At 44.8% G+C, this 22,401-nt stretch overlaps 1 protein-coding gene across 1 annotated transcript; it reads right to left on the reverse strand.

The window, feature by feature from the left end:
* Positions 1-1,748: 1,748 nt before the first annotated feature.
* Positions 1,749-21,995, reverse strand: LOC105872974 (nuclear RNA export factor 2). Its single transcript, XM_075999315.1, has 20 exons — positions 21,839-21,995; positions 18,708-18,861; positions 18,332-18,415; positions 18,116-18,220; positions 17,915-17,995; positions 17,718-17,787; positions 17,482-17,570; positions 17,269-17,376; positions 16,985-17,094; positions 15,230-15,266; positions 14,730-14,798; positions 14,588-14,643; positions 14,340-14,447; positions 14,162-14,220; positions 13,933-14,048; positions 13,799-13,841; positions 13,137-13,209; positions 12,097-12,279; positions 2,158-2,218; positions 1,749-2,020 (listed from the first exon to the last, which is right to left on the reverse strand). The coding sequence occupies exons 2-20, from the start codon at positions 18,789-18,791 to the stop codon at positions 1,976-1,978; spliced, it is 1,581 nt and encodes a 526-aa protein (XP_075855430.1). The 5' UTR covers positions 18,792-18,861; positions 21,839-21,995; the 3' UTR covers positions 1,749-1,975.
* Between the last annotated feature and the right edge of the window lie 406 nt (positions 21,996-22,401).

Here is a 22,401-nt window from a genome sequence, read left to right on the forward strand (position 1 = left end):
CACTACACGAAGAACAAGGTTTGGCATCATTCTCTAAGTAATGGCAACTACCCCGCTAGCTCATAGTTTTAAGAAATTCATACTCCGACATATGGCTCCCTAATGTACATGTATATAAAGAATTGAAAAATGCCAACTGGTAGGAAATAACTTATGCCAAACATAAGAATGGAGGTATAATCTGTAAACTTGGGATACCTTAACTCTGTCATCACTTATAGGATTGTAACTTGAAAAGTTTGTACTGCTATTATTTGAATTTCCAAAGTTTATGCCCGCTTATTGTCTAAAGTGCATGCATTACAGAAGCATGGAAAATAAGTTGTATGAATGTCCTATTCAACTCTTGCCTGCAATTTGGAACTGCTAATTGCCAATTGTTGAGCAAGATTCCACAGAACTGACCATAATGCGAACCTCTGTGCTATTGTTGTTTGTTTAGAAGTAAAAATAAGTATCTGAACCCCTTCAAGAACATGGGCGTGGAGCACCTGGTGTCAGCTCTCTGAGGAATGTGCTGGGCAGACAGGCTGACTCTCCCTCACCCTGCAGATGCTAATGTGAGACTCCTCGAACAGTGCACCTTCAGGAAGCGGGATGGGGTAAGCAGTGGCACAGTGGATGAGAAGACAGATAGAAGCATGTTTAGAGCTGTGAAAAGGCCCATTTGCCATGGCCCATTTACAGGATGGGGGATAAACACAGAACATAAAAGAACGACACAGACATACAAGGACAGTACATGACTCAAGTGCCCAATGCACTGGTCGCTTTAGTTTTATACCCTCCAGACCCAAGGTTAGTTCCTTGTACTTGAGCATCTGAGCATAGCAGCGATAACCATCAATTCCGGAGTTGTTTCACAAGAGAACAATTTCCCATGATCTCAGACCTCAAAACGGTTACTTAACGCGTCAGACATAGCTCAAAACCCAAGGCCGAGATAAGCAACAATAAGCAATGCAGCCATCTGAAGAATATCTTGTTCTCTTTCAGCTTGCAGCCGGCCCCAACAATTGTGCCTGTCTTAGGTCATTCTTCCCTTGAGGAATCTTACCCGTCATTGACTACCAACCATTTAAGGGGGCCAGACCTTGGGAATGTTCTTCTTATCTTTATGGCCTCCAGACTCCAACCACGGGGGCCCACCGTGGGGGAGCTGGGCAGCTCTTGCTTATGTGCAGAAACTCGAGCCTCTTGTTATGTCCCAAGGCAGCAACTGTGTCTGAAGAAAATACTGGCTACCGCTGCGGCATGCAGCACACGTACATTACAGGCTATAGTGAATGATTAGTATAAGGCATAATGCCAGAATCAGCCCCCAACACCCATTTCCCATTCACCTGCTTGCAAATCATAAAACGGATTTTGGTATAGTCTTCGAAAACATTCAAATGATGAAGAATGGGAAATGAAATATGATTCCCCTCCCTTCCTCCCTTCCTTCCTTCCTTTCCCCTTACTAGCCAGTACACATTCCTTACAAAGCCTGTTATGTCAGGAAGCATGCCTGCTTCTGCAGGCCTCCAGGTAGAGCATCTGACAGAGTTCTGGCTGTTTCCAAAGTTCAATCTCTGAAAGTAGCATGTGTCCTTTCTCATCAGGATTTATTGGCAAACTGATGAAGGCAAGCCTGATGTACCTGCTAAGGCCAGCCAGGGATGAATGGGGGTGGCAGGACCTTTCAGCCCTGGCCCCATGGGCTTCTGGTTGGAGTAGGGGAAGAGCAATCTAGGAAACACAACATACAACGTGCAACATCATTCTTTATTATAAAAATAAACAATGATCACGAGTGGGGAAAATACACAGAACAACTGGCTCTTCGTGTGGTTACGTGACCTGGCCTACAAGGTAACTTTGGCTCCTTGGCCAGCTTGGCCTCCAGCCTCAGTTATGGGCATGCCCTGAGGCTGTTGAAAATAGAAATGAAAATGATGTGAATGGAGACGAAGATGACATCCAAGGACTCCTTTCATGAGATTTGCTGGAAGGCCTCCTCTGGGATCTTGCCCTCGGCCTGAAGGGAAGGAGTTGGGATGTCAGAAGAGTCAGGTGTCCTGAGGTCCATGCCCAGGCCACCCACCCTCCATTGTCTTGGCCTTCCTGATGGCCCAGAGATATCCATCTTTTACCTACTTGATTCCTGGACCTCACCTGGAGCAGAGTGAAGATCTGGCCAGCTCTGGCGTAGTTCCACTGATTATCCTGAAGGCACCTGGGGTGGGAGAAGAACAGGTTATCTCCATTACTAACCCAGGATGGACACGCTGGCCATGCAATGCTACCACTTCACCTATGCTACTTTTTTGCTGGGATACATGTATCAATATGGGCACTATTGTAATGATGAAGAAAGACAGACCTAGTGAAAACCAGCATGTCTATCGCTGACATTCATGTCCACTAGAATTTGAAGCAGGAAAACAAGGGTGTTTAAATGAGCAAGGGAGCTTAATACATATTGATAAAGAAAGATGTTTGAGAAAATAAGAAATGAAAAATTTTAAACACAGGTTTCCTTTTCACTGAGCTATAACACACGTACTCTAGCATTCACCATTTTAAAGTGTACAATTCAGTGCTTCTAAGTGTATTCACAAGATTTTGCAACCATCACAATTATCTAATTCCAAAATATTTTATCATCTCGAAAAGTAACTCCTTAACTCTTAGAGATCATTCTCTATTTTCCCTGCCCCCCCCGACCCTGACAACGACTACTCTGCTTTCACTCTCTATGGATTTTCCTGTTCTGAACATTTCATAATGAAGTCATACAGTATGTGGCCTTTTGTGACTTGCTTCTTTAACCCAGCATAATGTTTTCAAGGTTCATTCATGTCAGAACATGTGTCAGAACTACACTGTTTTTATGACTGAATAATATTTCATTGTATGGATGTAGCACATTAATTTGTACATTCCTCAGCTATAGAACATTTGGGTTGTTTCCACTTTTTGGCCATTATGAATAATGCCACTATGAACATTCATGTGCAAGTGTTTAAATGAAGATATATTTTCATTTCTTTCAGTAATAGGAGTAGGATTACTGGGTCATATGGTAACTCCATGTTTACCATTTTGAAGAACTGCCAAAATGTTTTCCCCAGCAACTGCTCCATTTTACATTCCCACAAGTAATGTATTAGATTTCCAATTTCTCCACATCACCAACACTTATCTTCCATTTCATTGATTAAAGCCATCTTCGTATAAACTGGTATCTCATTATAGTTTTGATTTTTAAAAAATTACCATGATAATGGACTGATAAGAAAAAATGACAAAAAAATAAAAAACATAGCTTTGATTTGCATTCCCTTAAAGACTAAATGATGTTGAATAGGTTTTTATGTGCTTGTTGGCCATTTGTATATCTTCTTTAGAGAAATATCTATTCAAATAATTTCTCTATTTTTATTTCTATTTTATCTCTATTTCTCTATTTTTATTCTCTATTTTTATCTGTTTGTCTTTTTATTGTTGAGTTGTAAGAGTCCTTGATATTTTGGATAGTAGACCTTATCAGACATGAGATTTGCGAATATTTTCTCCCATTCTGTGGTTGTATTTTTACTTTTTTGGTAGTGTCCTTTGGTGCACAAAACCTTTTAATTTTGATGAGTCCAATTCACCTATTTTTTCATTGCTTGTACTTTTGGTGCTATATATAATAAACTGTTGCCTAATTCAAGTCATGAAGATATACACTTACATTATCTTTTCAAAGTGTTATAGTTTTAGCTGTTCCTTTTAGATCTTTGATCTATTTTGAGTCAATTTTTGTTTATGGTGTTTGGTAGAGGTCAAAGTTTATTTGTATGTTGACTAGCACCACCATTTGTTGAAAAACTATTTTTCTCCATTACAGTTTTTTGGTACCTGGTGGAAAATCAACGGACCATGAATGTCAGAGTTTAACTGTGGACTCTTGATTCTATTGCATTGATCTATAGATCTATCCAAATGCCAGTAACATGAAATCTTAATTACAGTCGTTTTGTAACTAGTTTTGATAGAGGAAAGTGAGTCCACCAATTCTGTCTTTTTCTTTCAAGATTCTTTTGGCTATTCTGAGTCCATTGCTTATCCATACAAATTTTAGGATCCATTGGTCTAAGGGAGGGGCAAGATGGAGGATGAGAAAACTGCCAGCCAGAGTGTCTCTGCAAGAAAGACAAATTTTAGAAGAAAGTGAAAAAACTAAAAATAAACAGACAGAAAAACACAGATTGGATGTGGGTTGGAAGAAAGGGTGCCTGAAACTCCAGGAGCCTCAATGGGAAGATGTTGCTGAGGAGAACTGGAAGGAGAAAACCCCCCGAGAGGCTTGGACACCAGCAACAAAGGTAGGTGGAGCCATTAAACTTCCCCTCCTTTGCCTCAGGGACTGCTCCTGAGCAGTTGGGGAGACCTGCCAACACCAGCCCAGACATGACCACTGCCAGTGAGTGGTGAGCTGCTTGCAGACAGCACACCAGGCTCCCAACTTGCTTGGGGAGCCTCCTGTCTTAAAGACCAGAACCAATCAGCAGGCACCATATTGCTTCATTCTCCCCTTCCCTTTCCCCACCTGTGGGTTCCCAGAGAGAAAATTTAGCCACCACCCAGAGACAACTGCAGGGAACAGGACCTCTCTTTTTGGGGCCCTACAGTGGACTAAGGGGTAGTCAGACTGTGAGCTCACTACCCGCCAGACCTCTGAGGTGCCACTTGCCTGGTGATTCTAGGAGAGCAGGGCAAATAATGAGGTGGAGAGACATTGATTCAGCTTGGGCACTCTGTGGGTGACTTGAGACCAGCACTACTCTCCCTGGCAGGATCAGGGATTGACCTCCAGGGCCCAGGGGACAGGCTTGTAGACCAGATCCTGTACACCTAGGTTTTGAATGCATTGCCCTGGGCCACAGAAGGGATATTTGTGAATGAGCCTACTTAGGTGTGTGTGCCTTCAGGGGAAGATCAACATGCTTGAGGGGCAACCCACCTCCCACAGGAGGGTGGAGTGTCCAGCTCAGGCTGTGATCCTGGGCAGGGACCCTCCAATCCCGCATCACAGTCAGAGGAGATCCACTGGCTTGAGGTCCTGCCTGTTGGCAGATACCCAGGAGAAACTGTGGAATAGGGGAGAGTGGAAAGAAGTGAGGCTTGCTCCAGACTGCAGATCCCAGAGAGCCTCACCTCCACAAGGAGACTTTTCAGCTGAGTGGGGCCATTTCAGCCCCTCCCTGGAAGCTTTGGCCAAAAGCAGAAAACAGAACTCTGACCCTGCTAACAGCATTTGTGGAGCTTGAGGGCAGGCTCCCCCAACCCAGCTCCACATAGACTCACTCTGTCACATGAACTGACTGAGATGGAGAGTAAGTACACACCTGGAAGTCCTAGGGCACCACCCGAGGCACTAGAATGCCTCTCCAGAGGAACAAGAGCTGGTGACAGGACCCAAAAACAACACTGCAGCCTGCGCCTCCCAGCAAGGACCACCTAGTGACAGGGAGGTTATTCTGTGCACCCTTTTACTGCATCTACTGACTCATCATACAGGGTGTGGTTGAATCTCACCTACAAACACCACCTACTGGCTCATAGACTAAACAAGGCATGCCATTATTCAAACGAAAATCTAAAGGTAAGAACCAACAGCTGATGCAGATGGAAAGGAGTCAGCAAAAGAACTCTGGTAGTATGAAGAATCAAATGGAAAGCACACCCACAAAGGGGAACACCAGATCTCTAGCAATGGACATCAACCAATTTCAGAACAATAAAATGACAGAAGAATAATTTGGAATCTGGATTGTAAGAAAACTCAATGATATGCAAGAAAAAAGTGGATAACCAACATAAGAAACACAAAAAAGAAAAGCAGGACTTGGAAGCAAAATTCACTAAAGAAATTAAAATATTAAAGAGAAATCAAACAGAGCTTCTGGAAATGAAGAATTTATTCGATGAATTACAAAACACAGTGGAAAGCCTCAAGAAAAGGGTAGATCAAACAGAAGAAAGAATCTCAAAGATTGAAGATAACATCTTTCAATTAAATAAGTCAGTCACAGAGATAGAGCAGAGAAATAAGAGAAAGACTAAAGCCTACAAGAAACGTGGAATTATTTGAAGAAGCATAATGTGAGAATCATGGGCATCCATGAGGGTGAAGAAGGAAACACACAAGGATTGGATAAGCTATTTGAGGACATAATGGAGGAAAAATTCCCAGGCCTTGCTAAAATTCTAGATATCCAGGTACAAGAAGCTCAAAGGACTCCTGGGAGATTCATCACAAACGGAAAGACACCAAGATACACAGTTATCAGACTGACCAAAATAATCACCAAAGAGGCCCTCCTACAAGCTTTAAGGTGAAAGCACCAGATAACCTACAAAGGAAAACCTATCAGAATAACGTCAGACTTCTCAATTGAGAACTTACAAGCAAGAATAGACTGGGACCCCACGGTCACTCTTCTCAAACAGTATAATGCCCAGTCGAGAATCTTGTACCCAGCAAAAATAAGTTTTGTAAATGAAGGAGAAATAAAGACCTTCTGAGAGAGAAGGACTGAGGGAATTCATCAAGACAAGAATCACCCTCAAGGAAGTACTTAAAACAGTATTACACACGGATCACCACAATAAACACTCATGAATATAAAGTAATCTAAAAGCTAAAGATCAAAGGCCAGATACCACATGGCTCAAGAGAGAAAACAAAGCAACAAAGTTTAACTCAACAGGATGAACAGAAGTTTACCCCACTTATCAATTCTCTCAATAAATGTGAATGGCTTGAACTGCTCACTAAAGAGGCATAGGCTTGGCGAATGGATAAATATACATGAGTTAAGTACTTGCTGTTTCAGGAAACACATCTAACCAATAGGATGCATTCAGACCCAAGGTGAAGGGATGGAACATAATAGTTCAAGCAAATGGAAGCCAAAATAAAGATGGCATGGTGGTTCTGATTTCAGATAACTTAGTCTTCAAATCAACAAACGTGATGAAAGATAAAGAGGGTCACTATATAATGGTGACGAGTACAATTCAACAAGAGGACATAACAATTCTAAATATTTATGCACCTAACTCAGGTGCACCTAGATTCATAAAGTAAATCCTACTTGATCTAAACAAAATGATAAACAGCAACACCATAATAGCCAGAGACTTCAATACTCCTCTGAAAGAACAGGACATCCTCCAAATAGAAAATAAACAAAGAAATAACGGACTTAACAGACCTCTAGAACAAATGGGCCTGACTGACATTTACAGAACATTCTACCCCCAAACCACTGAATATAAATTTTTCTCCTCAGCTCATGGGAAATTCTCTAAGATTGATCATATCCCAGGCCACAAAACATTTCTCAACATATTTAAAAAAAAATAGAAACTATACCATGCATCTTCTCAGACCACAGTGGAATAAAATTAGAAATCAACTCCAACAGAAACTCTCATCTCTACACAAAGCAATGGAAACTAAACAACCTTCTGCTGAGCAATTATTGTAATAAGGAGGAAATCAAGATGAAAATAAAAAGATTCTTTGAACTAAATGTTAAAGCAGACACAGTTATCAAAATCTGTGGGACACAGCTAAAGCACTCCTGAGAGGAAAATTTATATATATAAATGCCTACACCCAAAAGACAGAAAGATCACAAATATGAGTCATCTCAAATAACTGGAAAAGGATGAGAAAAGCGACCCCCAACCAAACAGAAGAAAATAAATAACAAAGATCGGAGCAGAACTAAATGAAATTGATAACAGAAAAAACTATACAGAAGATTAATAAAACAAAAATTGGTTCTTTGAAAAAAATAAACAAAATTGATATTCCTCTGGCTAGATTAGCGGGAAGCAGAAAAAAAAGAACTCTAATAAGCTCCATCAAGAATGAAAAGGGAGAAATTGCAACCGATGCAACACAAATACAAAATATCATCTATAAATACTATAAAAACTTATATGCACATAAACTGGAAAATGTGAAGGAAATGGAAAAATTCTTAGAAACACACAGCCTCCCTAGGCTCAACCAGGAATGAATAGAATTCCTGAATAGAGCAATATCAAATACCAAAATTGAAACAACAATAAAAAACCTTCCTGGCCGGGCGCGGTGGCTCACGCCTGTAATCCTAGCTCTTGGGAGGCCGAGGCGGGCGGATTGCTCAAGGTCAGGAGTTCAAAACCAGCCTGAGCAAGAGCGAGACCCCGTCTCTACTATAAATAGAAAGAAATTAATTGGCCAACTGATATATACATAAAAAAATAAAAATTAGCCGGGCATGGTGGCTCATGCCTGTAGTCCCAGCTACTCGGGAGGCTGAGGCAGAAGGATCGCTCGAGCCCAGGAGTTTGAGGTTGCTGTGAGCTAGGCTGACGCCATGGCACTCACTCTAGCCTGGACAACAAAGCGAGACTCTGTCTCAAAAAAAAAAAAAAAAAAAACCTTCCTAAACAGAAAAGTCCTCGACCAAAGAGTTTCATGCTCAAATTTTACCAGACCTACAAAGAACAACTGGTGCCTATTCTGCAGAAATTATTCCACAACATGAAGAAGGAATGAATCCTCCCCATTTTATGAAGCCGACATCACCATGATACCAAAACCAGGAAGGGATGCAACAAAAAAAGCAAACAATAGACCACTATCCCTTATGAATATAGATAAAAAATTCTCAACAAAATCCTAGTAAACCGATTTCAGGTGCTTATCAAAAAGATCATCCATCATGACAGAGTGGGCTTCAACCCATAGATGCAGGGATGGTTCAACATATGCAAATCTATAAATATGATTCACTATATAAATAGAAGCAAAAACAATAACCATATGATCCTCTCAATAGACGCAGAAGAAGCATTTGACAAAATCCAACACCCTTTTATGATAAGAATACTTAACAAAATAGGCATAGATGGGGCTTACCTAAAAATGATACAATCCATATATGACAAACCCACAGCCAACATCATACTGAATGGGGAAAAATTGAAAACATTCCCACTTAGAACTGGAATCAGACAAGGTTACCCTCTATCACTGTTTCTATTCGACATAGTGCTGAAGTCCTAGCCAGAGCAATCAGGCAAGAGAAGGAAATCAAGAGCATCCAAATGGGGGCAGAATAGGTCAAACTATCCCTCTTCGCTGATATGATCTTATATCTAGAAAACCCCAAAGATTCTTCCATGATACTACTGATATTTATAAAAAAGTCATCAAAGTCTCAGGTTACAAAATCAATGTAAAAAAATCAGAAATCAGCAGCATTGCTATACACTAACAACAGTCATACTGAGAACCAAATCAAACACTCAATACCCTTCACAATATCATTAAAAAATATAAAACATTAAGGAATGTATTTAATGAGGTAGGTAAAAGACCTCTACAGGGATAACTATGAAACACTGAGGAAAGAAATAGCAGAGGACGGAAACAGGTGGTAAACCATACCATGCTCATGGGTCAGCAGAATCAGCATTGTTAAAATGTCTATACTACCCAAAGTAATCTACAGATTCAATGTAATCCCTATTAAAACACCAACATTATTTTTTATAGATCTAGAAAAAATAATTATACACTTTGTATGGAACCAGAGAAGACCCCGTATAGCCAAAGTAATCTTAAGCCAAAAGAAAAAAATTGGGAGGCATCAATTTACTAGACTTCAAGCTATCCTACAAGGCTATAGTAAGTAAAACAGCATAGCACTAGCACAAGAACAGAGACATAGAACAAATGGAACAGAACTGAGAACCCAGATATAAAACCATCTTCATATTGCCATCTAATCTTTGACAAAGCGAACAAAAAAAAATACACTGGTGAAAAGAATCCTCATTCAATAAATGGTGCTGGGAGAAGGGTGGATAACAGACTTAAATCTAAGGCATGAAACTATAAGAATTCTAGAAGAAAATGTTGGAAAAACTCTTGTAGACATTGGCCTAGGCAAAGAATTTATGAAGAAAACCCCAAAGGCAACCATAGCAAGAACAAAAATGAATGAATGGGACCTGATCAAATTAAAAAACTTCTCTGCAGAGCCAAGGAAACTACCATGTTTCCCTGAAAATAAGACAGGAAAATAAGACACCCTAGGGCTTATTTTCAGGGTATGTGTTATTTTTTTAAGTACGATACAACAATCTACATTTATTCAAATATAGTTAAGTCGTCTTCTTCTGGAATATCATCATAACTCTCCAAACTCCGAATTCCATCCTGAATTTCTTGTGACTCTATTTCCTTTAGAACCATTGGCCCCAATCTCTCGTGTTGAGCAATAGAGCTCTCATGGGGCAGATGAGAAGGGCTGCTCGTCTTCTTTACCACTCCGCAACGAAATGCATGGGTTGTGCAGATACGCTGTGTAGCCATGCCCATCACTAGGTCTTATTTTTGGGGTAGGGCTTATGTTGTGCAAATGTTTAGAAATCCTGCTAGGGTTTATCTTATGGGTAGGTCTTATTTTCGAGGAAACACGATATCATGAGAGTCAACACACAACCTACATAATAGAATAAAATATTCACATGTTATACATCCAATCGAAGGCTTATTACTAGAATCTATATAGAACTCAGGAAAATCAGCAAGAGAAAAGCCCAACAATGCTATCAAAAAGTGGGCAAAGGAAATGAACAGAAACTTTTCAAAAGAAGACGGACTAATGGCTATCAAATATATGAAAAAATGCTCAACATTTCTAATCATCAGGGAAATGTAAATCAAAACTACGATGAGACAACCCTTATCCCCAGTGAGAGTGGCCTTTATCAAAAAGTCCCCAAACAATAAATGTTGGTGTGGATGCGGACAGATAGGAATGCTCATACTCTGCTTGTGGGACTGCAAAGTAGTACAACCTCTGTGGAAAGCAATATGGAGATATTTCAAAGAGATACAAGTAGAACTACCATTTGATCCAGCAATTCCATTACTGGGCATCTACCCAAAAGAAAAAAAGACATTCTATAGCAAAGACATCTGCACTAGAATATTCATAGCAGTACACTTCACAGTTGCAAACATGTGGAAACAATGCAAATGCCCATCAATACATCAGTGGATTAATAAAATGTGGTATATATATACACCATGGAGTTCTACTTAGTCACAAAAAATATGGTGATCTAGCACCTCTTGTATTATCCTGGATACAGCCAGAGTCCATTCTACCAAATGAAGTATCCCAAGAATGGGAAAGCAAGCACTACATGTACTCACCATCAAATTGGTATTAACCGATAAACATTTAAGTGCATATATAGTAGTAACATTCATCGGGTGTCTGGCAGATGGGAGTGGGGAGGAGGGAATCGGTATATACACAGGTAATGAGTGCTGTGCGCACCATCTGGGGATGGACATGTTTGAAGCTCTGACCATTTGTACCCCGATAATACGCTGAAATAAAAAATAATTTAAAAACCCCACAAATTTTAGGATTAACTTGTCAATTACTGGAAAGAAGCCAGTTGGAATTTTGCTAGAAATTGTGTTGAATCTGTAGACTGTTTTTAGTAGTATTGCCATGTTAACAATATTAAATTCTTCCAAAATATGAACATGGAGTGTCCATCCATTTTTTTAGGTCTTCTTTAATTTATTATAAAATTGTTGTACAAATTTCAAAATATAAGTTTTACACTTCTCTAGTTACATTTTTCCTAAGTATTTATTCTTTTGATACTATTATAAATGGAATTTTTCCTTAGTTTCTTTTTGTGGATTGTTCAATTGAAGTGGCATGGAAATGCAAATGATTTTTGTATATTAATCTTGTACCCTGCAGCCTTTTAAAATTTGTTTATCACTTCTAATAGTTGTTTAGTGGATTCCTTAGAATTTTCCATCCGCAAGATGTAGTCAGATGAAATCACTGTTTTAAAAATTCTTTACAAATATCAGTATAAAATTAGAATACATTTTTATAGGCCCATTTTTTGGGGAAAACAAAATATTCAAATACTTATTTTTCCAAATTGCCTGCATGTTCTCATTATTTACTCCCCCACTCCTCTCAGCTCACCCTATCATTGTGCACACCCTGCACTCACTTCTGAGACCACTCAAGTTTCATTCCAGAATGCATGGAGAAAACCTGCACCATTTTTTTCCGCTCCTGGGAGAGGGTGAGCAGGGAGCTGGATCTGGATGTAGGCACTGAGATGTATAAGGCGCTCTGGATCTCCTTGGGGCTGGCATTCCTCACAATCAGCTCATCATTCACAATGTACACACTGGAGGAAAAAAATGGGTCCTGAGACAACTTAAGAGATGGACAGCTCTGTACCTCCAGTGACTATCCTACACCCGTTGCCACTCAATAATCCCAACTTCCTTCCATACCTGGACTGTGCCTGGCTTCCTGCTTCCTTGGCTGGTACCCTCTCCCACAGAGCCCACCTCTGGAGAGATTCTCTACAGCTTAACTATATTTATAGTTTTTTTTTTTTTTTTTTTTTTTTTTTTTTTTTTGAGTCAGAGTCTCGCTTTCTTGCCTAGGCTAGAGTGAGTGCCGTGGCGTCAGCCTAGCTCACAGCAACCTCAAACTCCTGGGCTCAAGCGATCCTCCTGCCTCAGCCTCCCGAGTAGCTGGGACTACAGGCACGAGCCACCATGCCCGGCTGATTTTTATATATATATTAGTTGGCCAATTAATTTCTTTCTATTTTTATGGTAGAGACGGGGTCTCGCTCAGGCTGGTTTTGAACTCCTGACCTTGAGCAATCCGCCCGCCTCGGCCTCCCAGAGTGCTAGGATTACAGGCGTGAGCCACCGCGCCCGGCCTATATTTATAGTTTTAACCCCGATGCATTTACCCTGTAGAACAGCCCAATGAATAGAATACTCTAACCCTTATTTTCAGAGGAAGACACAGAGTCAGAGACAGGTCATGCCACTTGACAAATGTCATACAATGAGTGTTGGGGTCATGAAAATAATCCAGCATTCCACTCCCAGCACCCACTTTCTTTATGATCAGGCTAGACTGTTAATTGTACCTTCCTTTGCCTTTCCACAAACTCTGAAGACTGCACCACCACGTTCCCACACTACTGGCCCCTGCTATTCTCACACATAACACAGCACTTACGTGGACTTGCTGGCAGGGATAGAGATGAAGATTCTGGTGAAGGCACGAAAACATCCCTTAGACCTTTCTTCCACTTCAACGACAACAAACAACAATAAATTCTCAAGAGTTGCATGTGCTTTACATGATCACAGAGCATTCTCTAGCAAGAGTGTTACTTGATACTCATGCTGAAGTGGCCCAGACCAGAACAACTGCTCACTTGGAGTCAGGAGGGTGTGGCGGGAATGGGCAGAGCAATAGGAAGAATCCACTCCCAGTGACAGGGGCCCCTATCATGTGCAGGGCCCTGTGAAAACCACTTCCCAAGTTCACTTGATTCTTTTGTCACAGTAGCCCAAGAGATGGGCATTATCGGCCCCACTTTGCAAATGAGGGAACTGAAGGGTTAAGTGACCACCCCAAGTTTGCAGAGTAAGGACTCGAGATGAAAGCCATCAAGCCCCACAGCCTGTGGCCTTAACATCAGAGCCATGCGGGGCAGACAGGCATGGACCTAGGTCAGAACGGGATGATTTGTGGGCAGAGTCGGGGCCGGAGAACACAGAAGGAAGAATAGGACCGAAAGGAATGAAATCAGGTAAGCTGGGAGAGTTCTGAGAGGAAGCCTGGCTGGGGCAGGGGGCAGTGTGGGACCTGGGAGGGGACTCTAAGACACTCACCTTCCTTGAACACCCCACTGACAGAAAAGCAGAGCATCCTTTCCTGAAAGGGAAGAACCCAGGCATTCAGCATCCTCCTTAACCTGCTACCCACCTCTGGCTGTCTGGGCCTGAGGGAGGAAAAGGGCACTCACTGTATGGAACCACACATCCACCAGGAAGGAGCTGAGGTCATGCTGAGTTTTGGGCAATACGCTGAGGGAGTCCACGATGTCACGTTTTGTGTGCTTCAGCAGCTGTCTCTGCAGGTCTGTAAGGAAGGAGAAGCAAAGATCAGGGGCTGCCTCACCCTGGCCCTGGACCCCTGTGACTGTCCCCTTCACCTCCTCTTACCCTGCCCAGTCTTCCCCATCGCACACTCACTGGGGTCCTTGAGCATTTTCAGATTCCTGCTTTCCTTGAAGTACTTGCACAAGCTGCTCCTAGGAGAGCAAGAGGAACAGGAAGTGGTGGTCCAGCCAGTGCAGGTTTTCCAGGAGCCAGCCTGTGTCTGCTGGGGAGCCACGTGGCCCCGGAGCAGAGTCTCAGCTGTGATACTCACGAAGCTGGGTCCTCGGGGTTGAAGGGAATGGTCAGGGAGAAGCAGGCCTCCTCGTGGTAAGCATCCAGGAGACTCTGTCGGTCTCCATAGTCAAAGATCAAGTAATACCTGTAGAGGAGCAATGAGGGTGGGCTACCTCTGTAGTCTAGTTCCCAAATGAGATTTGAAATCTCCCATGAGCAGGCCTGTGCTTGGGTGGCCCAGCCCATCCCAGCCCTCCCCTTCCTTGTCGTCCCAGGGGTACTTACTGCTGCAGGAATTGCAGGACTAGACTCTTTAGGGGCTCAGATCCTTTATAGCTTTCCTGGAATTGAAAGACATTTTAGCCTAAGTAGATGATAAAAACATCCCTTGAAGCACACCACATCTTGCTTGGTTCTTCTTCCTCACCTGGCAGGGTTTTATTAACTCAGGGACTTCAATGGCAACAATAATTGGTGGAGATAACTCTCGGCCATCCTGGAGAAGGGAAGAGGAAGTCAGCAGTGGAGACCAGGGAGGTGGCACTGGAGGACCAATGAGATGAACAGGCCCAGAGGAGAACAAGAGTCAGAGGCCAATTGTGAAATAACTCTAGAAATTCCAGCAGTCGTCTTCATTACGGGGTGCTGGAAGTCTCTATTATTATATGCCTCTTTCTCTCTCTCTCTTTCTCTGTCTCTCTCTCCCTCTCACTCTCCCTCCCTTCCTCTCTCCCTCTCTCCCTTTTTTTGGATGTCTTTTTCAGAGAGAATATTCTTGCCTTTTTCAAGCATCCACATGCTCCAAAATGGATGAGGATCTGATGTAAACATGTAATCTAGGCAAGACTCAAAGGGCTTGAGGGCAGGTACAGAGGTTATGTATGTCAGTAAGAGTAAGAGGAGACAAGGATGATGGTAGGTACTTACCAGGCGTAACAATTTGGGGAAACAATCCCGGATGGCACTGTCCAAAATGAAAAACAAAATGAAGTGATTGACAGCTCAGGGTTACATGATCAATTTCCATCTCTCTCTCTCTCTCTCTTTCTCTCTCTCTCTCTCTCCCCTCCCCCACCTCTGGCTCTCCTCCCTCTTCTTCCTCCTGGAAAGCCCCCACCCGGACTGCCCTGACATCCTTCTCCAGTGCCACAAGAAGCAGAAACTTGAGCTACGCTCCAGGGATTCCTTGCTCTCCCTGCCTCCCTTTCCTTCCTTGCAGGACCCCACGAAAGGCTCCGCAGGGAGCAGGGAATGGGGTGGGAGCCCAGGTCTCTGCTACCTCACTGGGTGTCCACCATTCTGCTGGGTCTGGCTCTGGCTGACAGCAGCTCACCCCCCGGGGATGGCCCCAGATGCTGGGGCAGAGAGGCCAGAGAGTCCAGGCTCAGGAGGCAGGGAGGGAAAGGTGGGGGGATAGCAGGAAGGGGCATGAAGATCTAAGAGGGAGAGATGGGGAAGACGCAGGAGAGGCCAAGGAGAAATAAGAAGCAAAGCAGAAGGAAGGAAACGATGCTCTCCCATGGAGGTGGGGGTCAGGGAGGAAGAGAGAAGGAAAGGGCTCCCCTGCGGCTGCCCTTTCCCTCACCTGCCCCTGGCTGGCCCTGGGAACTGAGGCAGCAATGGGAACCACACACCCGTTGGACAGGGGCCTATTGGATGCAGGTGGGTCCTCTGACACCTGGGTGAGCCCAGTCTGAGCTGAGCATGGGAAACAGAGCAGCCACGGGGACAGGAGACCTTCCCCAGAAGGGAAGCTGAAGCATCAGGCTCCAGCTCAGCATGGGGTTGAGGGTCTGGGACCCCCTCTCAGGATCACCACGTTCTGTTCCTATGGTCCTGGTCCAGCTGTGCACATATGAGCTGGCACCGTGCCCGAGGCGTCATTCCCATCTCAGGATACCCAGGGCTTCTCTGAAGGACCAGGCAGGATGGTGGGAGGTGCGGGGGCAGGGAGAGGCAGTACCCTGAGAGGCCTGTCCTCTGTCTCCTCAATGTCCTCCACCCTCTGCCTCCCACTCCTGCCTCGGGAAGCCCTTTGCTCCCTGGCGGTGGCTCACTTCTGGTTCCTTGATGCAGGGAACCCAGGTTCCTCCCCAAGAAGGACCCAGCTCCTGCCACTGTGCCAGAGGAACGGATGTCATCACGGCAGACACCCAGTGCCTCAGCCCTCAGCCCTCAGCGTGGGGCAGGGAAGCCACCACCTCAGCCCAGGACAGGTGGGCGGGCCTTTATGGAGCAAGGGAAGGAGAGCCCCTGTCAGAAGGGGAGAGGGGAGGCCCATGTCAGCACGGAGCCAGGAAGGCCTGGCTCAGCATGGGGTCCAGGGCAGGAGGACCCTTCTCAGTCCAGGGCCCCAGGATCTGGCCCAAGGCTGAACACCCTGGTCCTGGTGAGGCGGGGAGCCCTGCTTCCTGGAGCACACTCATGGAGGGCGTCCTGGAGGAGGCTGGCTGCAGAGAGGTGGAAAACACACCCCCGAGCAGGGCAAAAGGGGAGCAGGCCAGGGAAGGGAAGGAGACCTGTGAGCAGAGCTGAGGGACACAGACAGAGAGGAGAGGGCAGGGCCTGTGATCCTCCCCGAGGGCCAATGCTGCCTCTCCCTGCAGAAGGGCACTGTCAGGGGCAGCTCAGCCTCCCAGGGGGCGAAGGGGACCAGGAAGGGTGACAGAGGTTACCACTGACCTTATGTAGGCGGACTGGTCTGGGAAGGTGCGGCACAAGGGGTTCCCTTCCAGCCACAGCTCTTCCAGCTTCAGCCCTTTGACCTTACTCAACTCCCATGTTGAATTCAGCTGAGAAGTATGAGGGGAAAACCAGAAAGAGAGTCCAAGGGAAAGAGACATTCGGGACCCTGGACCCTCCATCCCCTCCCTCACCCTCAGGTACCTCTGCCTGTCTGTTGTCATCACCCCGATGTGCACTACCACCTACCCTCCACCTAAATTTGTCTGGATCCCTCCTCTCACCTCATTTTGGGAGAGGTTCAGGATCTTGACTTTGGGAGCCTTCTCTATAATGTCAGACAGGCCATCCAGCCGGTACAGTTTGTTGTTGCGCAAGTTCAAGGACAATAACTTTGGGGGAAGAAGAGTTAATTAGAGTGATGTTTACTCTCTAGGGCCTCAGAGACAAAACTGCCCTCCATTCAACCTCTTCCAGCCCTCTACCTAAGGCCTCACCTCAGGGAAATTCATCTCAATGATCTGCAGGGTGGCAGCCATGCAGTTTCTTCGACTCAGGATTATGTCCATATCACGCCCCACCAAGTCTTCAGAAAAGGGAATCGGAAGGCTGAGAGGGGTTCGCCTGGACCAGCGGCAGCACCCACCCCTCCCCAAGTTGCCATCCCTGAGTCTCCCTCCCAGGCAGACCCCTCTGCCCTCACCTGCCCTAGAATCACTGCCAACAGCCATACCTGAGTCAAAGCGGAGCTTCTGGAGGTCAAGAGCTTGCTGGGAGACATCATATCGTTTGTTCATGGTCAGCTGCAGAGATAGAGGTGGTGAGTGGCTCTGAGGCTGTGCTGGCAGTGGTGACAGGGGAATCGGGGCCTGGGGCAAGAAGAGGTGAGTCAGGAAAATGGGCATACAACGTGCGTTGAGTCTGCATTACCTTTAGCTGCTCCATTTGTTCTGGTTTCAACTTATTTTGCACAGAGTAGGGTTCAGCAGAAGGACCGACAAAGATAGATATCTGCAGGAAAGAGAGGCAGGGTAAGCTCCAGGACCTCTAATCCCACAGAAAATAAATGACCAGCCCTTGGCCCATCCTCCTGCCCTGAGACTAGGTACAGGGAATAACCCGGACACGCACCTTTCGGTTCTGCTCATCGAAAATCTTGTAGCTGACATCCTTCAATGCGGAGGCAGCACCAGCATTCTGGATAAAGAACCGGGCCCTATTTTTAAAGTAGTGGAACTACGGGGAGTGAAGGCCAGAGCAACAGTGTCAGAGGCCAACAGCCCCTGCTGAGCCAGGCCTCTGCCCCTCCCGTGTGCCCACCCAACTGGCTTCACCATCCTCTCTTACATCGACCGGTGTGAAGGGGACACTGCAATGGCTCTGGATTGAGTTCATGAGCCATGCCTTGTCATAGTTTTTCCCATAAGGAATCTAAGGGTGAAAAGAAGAAACAGGAGAGAAGAGAGACACCACAGAATTAAGCATGGAGAACACATCCAGCCAGCAGTTCTCTTCCAACGTTCTACCTAGCTTTAACGAGCTTCTAAAAAAGGGACTGCTGACAGGATTTCTTATTTTTGTGCAAAATATGGATTCCCTAAGCCCCCTTACTCTCCATTTAGAAACCCTCCTCCAAATAATCAACTTAAGGTATTAAATGTAGTCTACCATCCGGGAAGTTCTAGAATATTCTACCTAATACAAATCTTGCCAAGACACTCACTGTGACCTTGAACCAGCTCTCTATGGTTTTGCCTCGTGTGTTCTCCCACAGTTTTCTCCCTGGAGGTATTCTATCTCTCCACATAGTGATATGGATTTGGTCATCATGATGCCAATTCACTCTCCTCCTGTTGCGTCGGATGGTATAAGGAGTGCTGTGGGGACAGGGAGAGGAGGAGGGGTCCATGAATGCTAAGGAAGTCTTCCATACACCCTCCCCTCACAGACACCAGGGCTACAGTTAGGATTGCTCAGCCATCATTCCACTTCTATCATCCTTCACTTTTTCAGTCAGTAAAGTAAGACAAGACCACAGAGAGCGAACGAGTTGCACTGCCCCAGGGGCTACTACATGCAAACCAGGCTGCCTGATCACTTACTGTCTTACTTGGGGGTCCTCGTGGACATCCCTCATGTCCACGTTTCCATCACCCGCCTTGCGGCATGAACGCAGACGCTCATATCCTCCATGTTCATAATGAAGGTTCCTTTTGCCAAAATTACCCCGGAAATAACTCCCAACTTTCCTTCTTCCTTGAGAATAGCAACCACCATCATTGTGTTCTAAAATAGGAATAAAAATTAAAGTCTGAAGACACATCAGTGGTCCACCTAACAAGTACTACATCTTAAGCTAACCTCATAGTAGGGCAAGCAAAGTGCCAACCTGCACCAAGGGACCAATCACACAAACCCCAGAAAGCAAACTCCTCTGCCTGCCTGTCTGGACAAAAGAGCCTTATCTCACAGGTGGCACGATCCCGGAAGAAATCTTGGAAGAGGAAGCAACTGTGTTGAACCTTTTAAAAAATGGAGCAGGTTTTATAAAGAACAGAGGTGTGTGTGCGTCTCATGGGTCAGACTAGACACCAGCCACACACCAGGAAGCTGTCTTAATCTTGCCTCCTCTCAGCCTTCTCTAATCTAACAACGACATCAATCCCTGGGAGGCAACCTCTCTCACACCTCCCACATCCAATCAGCCACCAGACTGACTCTGTGAACCGTCAGCAAACTGCACTTCCTTTGCTGATGCAGTACAAGCTCTAATGACATGTGGGACTGATGTGACGGCTTCCTAAACCATCCACCTGCCTCCAGTCTTGTCCCCAGCAATGCTCGGTTTGAAATATCGAGAGAAAGCTTTCTTTTTGCCCAGCCTGAAATGCTTTCAGTCCAGCAGACAAGGCCTCCTAAACTCAGCTCTTCTATAACAAGGGTCTGAATGGCAAACTGGAGTAACAAGCATCAACTACAATTTCCACATGTTTGGAGATTTCCCTGTTATCTTTCTACTTTTATTCTATTATGATCAGAGAGCACACTTTGTATGATTTCAGTTCTTTTAGATTTGTTGAGGTCTGTTTGATGGCCCAGGAGATGGTCTGCTTTAATGAACACTACAAGACGCTTGAAGGAGGGGAAGTGCACTCTGCTGTTGTTGGGTGGAGCATTCTATTTGTATCATCTAGATCCTGTTACTGTATTGACTGTATTATTCAGATCTTTTGGATCCTTGCTGGCTTTCTGTCTAATAATTCTATCCCTTGCTGAGAGGAGGGGGTTGAAGGCCCCAGCCATAACTGTGGATTTAGCTATTTCTCCATTCAACTCCATCGGTGTTTGCTTCCTGTACTTTGAGGCTCTGCTGTTCAGCGGGTACACACTTAGGATCATTATGTCTTCCTGGGGGATTGATTCTTTCATTGTTACGTAAGACCCGTCTTTGTCTCTCATTAATTTTCTTTTCTCAGATGTCTAGTTTACTGGATAATGTAGCCTCGGGTATGCTTACGAAGTGTTTCGGTTATATATCACCCTGTATTCACTCTTACGAATGGCATGGCTGTTCGCCTCTCCCCAGCCCCTACTACCCACAAACATATCCAATTCACCATGTGGCAAGATTTATTTTTAATCTACAGAAGTAAGATAGTCTTAATCCTCTCTCCCACAGGTAGCTTCACTAAGGGTATTTTATTTTTACCATGGGCAACTGAAACAATATACCGGCAGACAATAATTCTGCTGGGGTTTTCCTGGGGGTGGGTAGGGTATGGGGATTAAGGCAATTAGACCTTTAGAAACCAGCGTCCTCTTGGGCTCTAACATTTAAGGTTCTCTAGGTCTCTGTGTTACACATGTCATACACTAATTACTACACGTTCTCTTGGGGCACACTTGCGAATAAAAATTCGTTCACTGCTGATCTTTCCAGGATGTAGTGATCATGGTCAGGCCTCAGATTAATACTTCTAGTGGGGTGAGGGTGCCATTACTTTCAGTGTATGATCCACTGTCAGGACAATCTTGCTACTCACAACTTTTGGGACTTTCCCTGTGTGGCACTGAACATGAAATTAGGTGTGGGTAGAGCATTTGTCCTAGACATTCCATGTGCTCATTCCCGAAAACTTGGAGGTGGCCTGGAGTGCTCTCTTTCTCTCACACTCCACATCCAACTGATCAGGGTGGATACACCTTCTCTTGGCTCTACCTTTAAAATATATCCAGATATATCCAGAGTCTTGCCACTTCTTACCACCCGCCCCCCTGCTACCACCCTGGCCAGGTCACCAACACCTAACTTCTGGATTATGTGGCCTTCCAACTCTTCCCTCTGCTTTTTAACTTGCTCCCATCTATTTTCAACACAGCAGGCAGAATGATGTTTCAGAACATAAGCCACATCTTGTCATTCCTCTGCTCAAAATCCTACAATAGGGGTTTAAAGCCCATCGATATGTTACAAAGCCATGAGTCCCTAAGATACCCAACAACAACAACAAAAAGATCCTCACTGGTATCATTTGGAGGACACCAGGGAACCAATTCACTTTCATGAAAGCTCATACATTAAAGAAACAAACCAAATGCTGAAGTGAGGGTTAAGGGTGCATGGTCAATGTATGGTGTACAGAAAGAGTCAGAGTATGTTTGAGAACCGACATTACTTTGGAAACCACTGAGAGGAAAGCGTAAAAGTGAGCTAGCCAACAGCCACAGCTACAATCTTGGGCAAAGCCTCGTGCTGAGAACCCCACAGGAGAGCCCGCGTGTGAGAAAAGGCCACAGAGGGGCCCGATGGACAGAGACACTGAGGACAAAACACACAGGCGCACATCCACTTACTGAGCTCCCGCATCTCAACACAATCCCTGCTTCGCAGTTGCGCTGTCAGAATCAAAGGCATTAACAGGAGCAGTATAAAGCCGCTAGTGCTTCTCACACAGACAGCCTGGGTCCCCCCTCAGGCTCCACCATGTCCTGGCTGATCCTCCCTCACAGACATAGTAGTGAGTATCCTTTATGACATCATGTGCATTCCTGCTGGTACTTCCTGTCATTTGGAACTTTGCCTACATCATTGCCATGCCACTGAGTACATGGAAACAGCATCCCTGCTGTGGTAGGGAAAGAATGGGGTGCGAAGGAAACTGACACTTGCCCAGTGGCAACCGACAATTTGCTTAGTTTTGGGCAAGCTCACTGTGTTTCTCTTGACCTCCTCACAGAAATCCCATGAGAATTGTCTCCACAATCCCTTTTCAGATCATGACTATTATGCTCACAGACGTTAGGTACATTTCCCAGGATTTCTCGGCCAAGTAAATGGCAGAACAGGATTTGTGTCCTTGCCTATTGATCTGTGCTCACACCCTGAGTGCTCCTCCAGCAACTGCACTGGTTCTCTC

The sequence above is a fragment of the Microcebus murinus genome, chromosome X (assembly GCF_040939455.1).
Source record: "Microcebus murinus isolate Inina chromosome X, M.murinus_Inina_mat1.0, whole genome shotgun sequence".
Classification (NCBI taxonomy): Eukaryota; Metazoa; Chordata; class Mammalia; order Primates; family Cheirogaleidae; genus Microcebus; species Microcebus murinus.